At 43.3% G+C, this 5638-nt stretch overlaps 1 protein-coding gene across 1 annotated transcript; it reads left to right on the top strand.

Moving 5' to 3' along the window:
- Positions 1-663: 663 nt before the first annotated feature.
- Positions 664-4478, top strand: cdca7a (cell division cycle associated 7a). The gene is made up of 10 exons (XM_086267583.1): positions 664-885; positions 1534-1677; positions 1762-1884; positions 1972-2175; positions 2255-2326; positions 2411-2602; positions 2707-2835; positions 2937-3086; positions 3168-3304; positions 3387-4478. The coding sequence occupies exons 1-10, from the start codon at positions 664-666 to the stop codon at positions 3418-3420; spliced, it is 1407 nt and encodes a 468-aa protein (XP_086123709.1). The 3' UTR covers positions 3421-4478.
- The last annotated feature ends 1160 nt before the right edge of the window (positions 4479-5638 follow it).

Raw genomic sequence — 5638 nt, 5'->3', positions numbered from 1 at the left:
TTCCTGCCTCACCAATTCTATTGTGTATGTGTGTTTTTTAACATATAATAATTCAGAAGTGCAAAGTTTTATTTGAACTGATTTACCTCACCCCACCCCATTATTCCCTTTGATGTATAAGCAATCATGCCCACTTCCTGTTGTTTACAGCCATTCTTTTGTCTTATCGCACCTTTACAGCAGTCTGCAGGGTAACTTTCTCTTTGAAATTTAACTTAATTCAGTTAAATTCTCTCTTTTTCCTATCTCAATCCCACATTTGCCAACAAATCTATCCAATCTATCCTATTTAGCAACAAAAACCCGTATAAATTCCACCATAAATATTTATATGTATAAATATAAACCAGGATTCATAAATTGTATTTGATTTCCTGGCTTCTAACTTAAGTGTGGATGCTGAACTTTGGTCTGAACATGAAATAACCTTGCAGAAAAAAAGGGGGGGGAAATCTGGTCTGTTTGTGAAGTTGGAAAAGAATCAACATTTTACCCGCCTTGTATGCAAATAGCTCTGTAAAAAAATTCGCGCCGCGGTAAAGGCCGTGGAAGATACATACCTCAAATGATTCATTAATTCATTAGTTTTTACGTCTGGCGGTTCACATAAACATAGAGCACACTTCAAGCAATTATAAAGGCTTGTTTAAGAGTTTGGCACTTATGCTTTTCATAATAAATTTGCTCTGTTACTTAAAAAACGTGTCGCTGCGTTTTATGCAGCTTTCAGGACCTTGCGTTGGCGCGGGAAATGAACGGAGTGTGGACCGCTTGCAGCTGCAGGTCCTGCTTTGTTCGCTGCAGAGCTGCTGCACGGATTGGATCCGTTTCTGTTCGTGTGTCACGAGTTTTAAAAGAAAAAAAATGCCTCTCACTCGCTCCAAGGTAAGAAAAACACCCTGACGTTTTTAATAAAATTACTTCCTTTATCATTTGTGCTTTTATTAACTTTTTGAGTGGATAATATACTTTTTTGAATAAATTATCTTAGTTAAGTTGGACTGTAAACACCAACTTTCCCTTATCCTTATAGTCCGTGTTTATTGTTGGCGCTGTTGAAAAAAAACGAACTGAAATGCAACATATACGGCGGAATGAACGTTTTTATTGCGTACATCCACGTTTTTTTAATGCAGATCAATCAGGGTCCAATTGTCTGCCTTTGCTAGCTTTATAGTCAGGGGTGTGTCCCATAAATCCGAAGCTCAAGCATTAATGAAAAGCCCATCGAAAGAATTAACTGTGAAAGTGGTTTTAAGCAATTTCTTTTCCTTTAATTTTTGTTTTTTAAAGAACCTCTGTCTGGTTTTTGGACCTCAGCTTGGGCTTCAGAGACTTTTCTTTCTTGTTGCTCAGTTTTCATAATGAAGCTCCACCATTTCTTTTCTTTTGAGGCTTTGCAAGGAAGTCTCGGTGGTTTTGTTAGCGTCTTCATTGAGAACAGTAAATCACGTGGCTCTATAGGCCCTCCTGATTTTTGAGCAGTTGTGCTCCTGTACCTGTTCTCTAAATGCTCTTGCTGTTCTTTTGTAGAAACTGGCCGCCCAGTCTCCATCCACCAGGATGAGCTTGAGGAGCTTCCGCAGCGTCCCGCTAGTCCCCATTGAGACTTCCTCCTCTTCTTCTTCTGATGACAGTTGCGACAGTTTTGGCTCCGATGGAGGCTATGCAAATATGGTAACGATACAATGCCAATGAAATACTTAGGCTAAATGTTATTATGTGTGAACTGTATGAAACTAATGCTCGTGTCCGTTGTAGAGGAACAACTTGAGGCAGACGAGGAGAACGGTGGAGAAGCGGAAAGTGTTTGAAGCTACCTCGGAGGAGGACACGTGCAGCGGGTTTGAGGAGAATGTGATCAGCAGTCGGATAAAAGCTATGGTAAGGTCTGCGCAAAGCAAAACGGAACTGAACATCTTCAGAAAGCCCAAGCGTTTCCTCTAATTTCATGTTTATATTTTTGTTTAGAAAGTAGATGCTGAACCCCCGAGACGTGGCCGCAAGTCCAACACCCTGAAGGTTGCCTTAAATTTCCCCACCAAAAAGACGAGCATGAAGAGGCCTGCATCCGAACCACTGCCTCAGCCTAAAGTGCGAGACTCTGACTTGGAGGATGAAGAGGAGAACTTCATGAGCAAAAGAGCCCTGAATATTAAGGAGAACAAAGAAATGGTAAAATTGGTTACATTCAATTCACTTTGTAAACTGACCATGGTTTGGCCTTATTTACTTATGGCGACTTGTTTTACAGCTTGCAAAGCTCATGGCAGAACTGAACAAAGTGCCTGGACTCTTTCCTGGAAGGCGGATGTCGTTAACTACGGTAACGGAGATAAACAAATCGTCTGTTTTATTTTTACCTCGCCAATTGGTTCTCTATACTATATTAACATTTGCACATCTTCAGCCCCGACAGGCACCTCGGCGGTCCATGGGAACCCCGGGATCCTGCAGGAGAAACCAAGAGCGTTTGTCTCGGCCCCACACACGGTCCCGCTCCCTGGTGGACGGACCTCCCAGCCCACCTCCAGAGGAAGAGCTTGAGGACAAGTTCAGCCTGGTTCGCAAAAGTCGCTTCTATGAGGAAGTTGATGAACCTGTAAGTCAGATTGCACCGTTAATCATTTTAAAAAGTTCTAGACTCGCTTAAAAGACATAATAGCATGCTAATTAACTTTTTTTTAAAAACAAATTGGTGTGCAGCCCCGTCGCCGATCCTTCACTGGATGCAAGGCCATTCCCCATGTAGTGAGGCCTGTGGAGGACATCACAGAGATGGAGCTGCAGCGCATCTGCCACAATGTGCGAGAGAAAGTCTACAACAGCTCCACTGTAAGTCTTTGACTCAGAATGTGAAACATTTGAGCAGTTTAAAACAAACAAACAAACAAAAAACACCCCAACTCGGCTTCACAAACCTCCTTTCTTTTCAGGGAACCACTTGCCACCAGTGCCGCCAGAAGACAGTCGACACCAAAACTAACTGCCGTAGTCCGGAGTGCGTGGGCGTCAGGGGTCAGTTCTGCGGGCCGTGTCTTCGTAACCGCTATGGGGAAGAGGTCCGAGATGCTCTGCTGAATCCGGTAAGTTTGCAAACATGTACTGTGTTCTGTGTATGTATGCGTTGTACGTGTGACTCATTTCATTCTCATTGTTCCGGGTAGGAGTGGCAGTGCCCACCATGCAGAGGGATCTGTAACTGCAGCTTCTGCCGGGCCCGAGAAGGCCGCTGCGCGACGGGAGTGTTGGTGTACCTGGCCAAATACCACGGCTTTGACAATGTGCACGCCTACCTGAAAAGGCGAGTGGCACATTTGTCTTAAAATCTTTATCTCACTATGTTATGGGGTAAGGTTATTAACAGATTTATTTTCTCTCTGCAGCTTGAGAAAGGAGCTGGAAGAAAGCAGTGAGTGAGACGTGAATGCGAAGCAGCCTCTGCACCTGACTGACTTGCTCTGTGACCACTTTTTACACACACAGCCATCACGATGTTCATAGCTTTGAAGCGTTGTAGCGCGTTGCATTTATTCCGCTGGTTAATCTGACACTTCAGTGACAGAAGAAGAACAAAGGCTGTTTCTCTTCTGCACATTTTTCTTGTCTGTTCTCAAGAACTGAGCTTTACATTAAGGCTAGTTGTTTGTAAGCTAGGGTTGAGCGAAACACTCCAAATCTGCAATCTTAACTGTAAGATGATTCTTAAATCCTACAATGTACATATGGCTCGAATGTAAAGTCTGTTATTATAGCTGAATCATCATATTTGCTGCAGAAAGGCTTGTTTAGATGATCTGCTCTGTTTTACATTGTTTTAAATGTAATGATTTTTGTACTGCACTCATTGACTGACCCCCAGTTGCAAATTTATGCTTGTTTCTCACCTCTTTTTTTAAAAAAGATGTTTGCTTGGGATTGCCTGTAGGAATGGTCCAGTGATGTGCATGCCGTGAGTGGGAGGGGGGTGCAGCTGGGAAAAAAACCTAGAGGAACTGTGAGATATACTACAGCGCCTGGTTAAATATCCTTCATTAGATAACTGTCGCTAATGGTGTGGAAACAATTAGCACACTCTAATGGGAATCTCATACCTGTAAATCATTTTATCCTGTTAAAGCACATTCTCGCTTTGCTCCAGTCTCTTTGGCTCATTTTCTGCCTTACGCAGTTAAGTAGGAATGGTTGAAGGTGCAGTAGAGTTATGGCCTGCATTTTCTGTTCAGAAGTGATACTCGTATGCACAATGAGATGAAATTAACCTTTGTGCAGTTCGTCTTTGAAATGTACTTCATTTGACCTGGAAATACTCTAATTGTATGATACTATTTGACAAAGAATTAAAAAAGGTTGGAGTTTCCTCACTGTAGGTGGAGGTTATCTTACTGCTGCTTGGTTATAAGGCTCTGTACACCTTTGGTGATGCTTGCTTTGTGTTCATTGGGTTCGCTGTACAGTTTCAATAAAGTGTTGATTTCTGCAAAGTGCTGTCAGTGTTCTTTGACTTGACCATCACTCCATCCTCGACAGCGGCAGCTGCATATACTCTTGATATACTCGAGGTGGGGGGGTTTCTGTGTGATTGCAGTGACGTAAAAGGCAAATGCACTATACCAGCGGTCCCCAACCTTTTTAGCGCCACGGACCGGTTTATGCCCGACAATATTTTCACGGACCGGCCTTTAAGGTGTCGCGGATAAATACAACAAAATAAAACTAGTACCGGTACCAAAAAAGATGTATTCATAACACGTGAAAAGACCCAGGAAAACAGAGTTAACAATAAAAACCCTGAAAACCATACATTTAACACCTGAGCCTCAACTCTCGCGGCCCGGTACCAGTCCGAGGCCCGGGGGTTGGGGACCGCTGCACTATATTGGCAGTATTCACTAAGTATTCACTCACACATCCAAATTACTGAATTCAGGTGTTTCAATCACTTCCATGGCCACGGGTGTTTTTAAGAAAAAGAAAAAAAATCTAGCTGGCTGCTTCTACAAACATTTGTGAAAGAATGGGTCTCTCTCAGGAGCTCGGTGAACTTAAGCGTGGTACCGTGCGAGGATGCCACCTGTGCATATTCCATAGTCAACTTACAAAAAAGTGGAAGCGATTGGGAACGACAACAAATTAGTGACAAAGTGGTAGGCCACCTAAGACCACAGAGCAGAGTCTGCAGATGCTGAACCACATAGTGCACAGAGGTCGGCAACTTTCTGCAGGGTCAATCGCTAAAGATCTCCGAACTTCACGTGGTCTTCATATTAGCTAAAGAACGGTGTGTAGAGCGCTTCATGGAATGAGTTTCCATCGCCGAGGGCTGAGTCCGAGTCTGGGTTTAGCAGTTACCAGGAGAATGGTACTTGTTTGACTGCATTGTGCCAAGTGTCAAGTTTGGTGGAGGGGGTTGTTTTTCAGGAGTTAGTTGCAGTGAAAGAAATTAAATGCTTCAGCATACCAAGACATTTTGGACAATTTCATGCTCCCGACCTTGTAGGAACAGTTTGGGCCTCTTCTTTTTCCAACATGACTCGAACTAGTGCGCTAAGCAAGGTCCATAGAGATATGGATGAGCGATATCGGTGTGGAAGAACTTGACTGAGTCCTCAACCTGAAAGAACACCTTTGGGATGAA

Source organism: Aulonocara sp. 'chitande type north' Nkhata Bay, linkage group LG16 (assembly GCF_057382095.1).
Source record: "Aulonocara sp. 'chitande type north' Nkhata Bay isolate Kocher_YH1m ecotype deep benthic linkage group LG16, A_spYH_male_GT1.1, whole genome shotgun sequence".
NCBI classification, from domain to species: Eukaryota; Metazoa; Chordata; class Actinopteri; order Cichliformes; family Cichlidae; genus Aulonocara; species Aulonocara sp. 'chitande type north' Nkhata Bay.
This window is presented reverse-complemented; position numbering and strand designations above follow the sequence as displayed.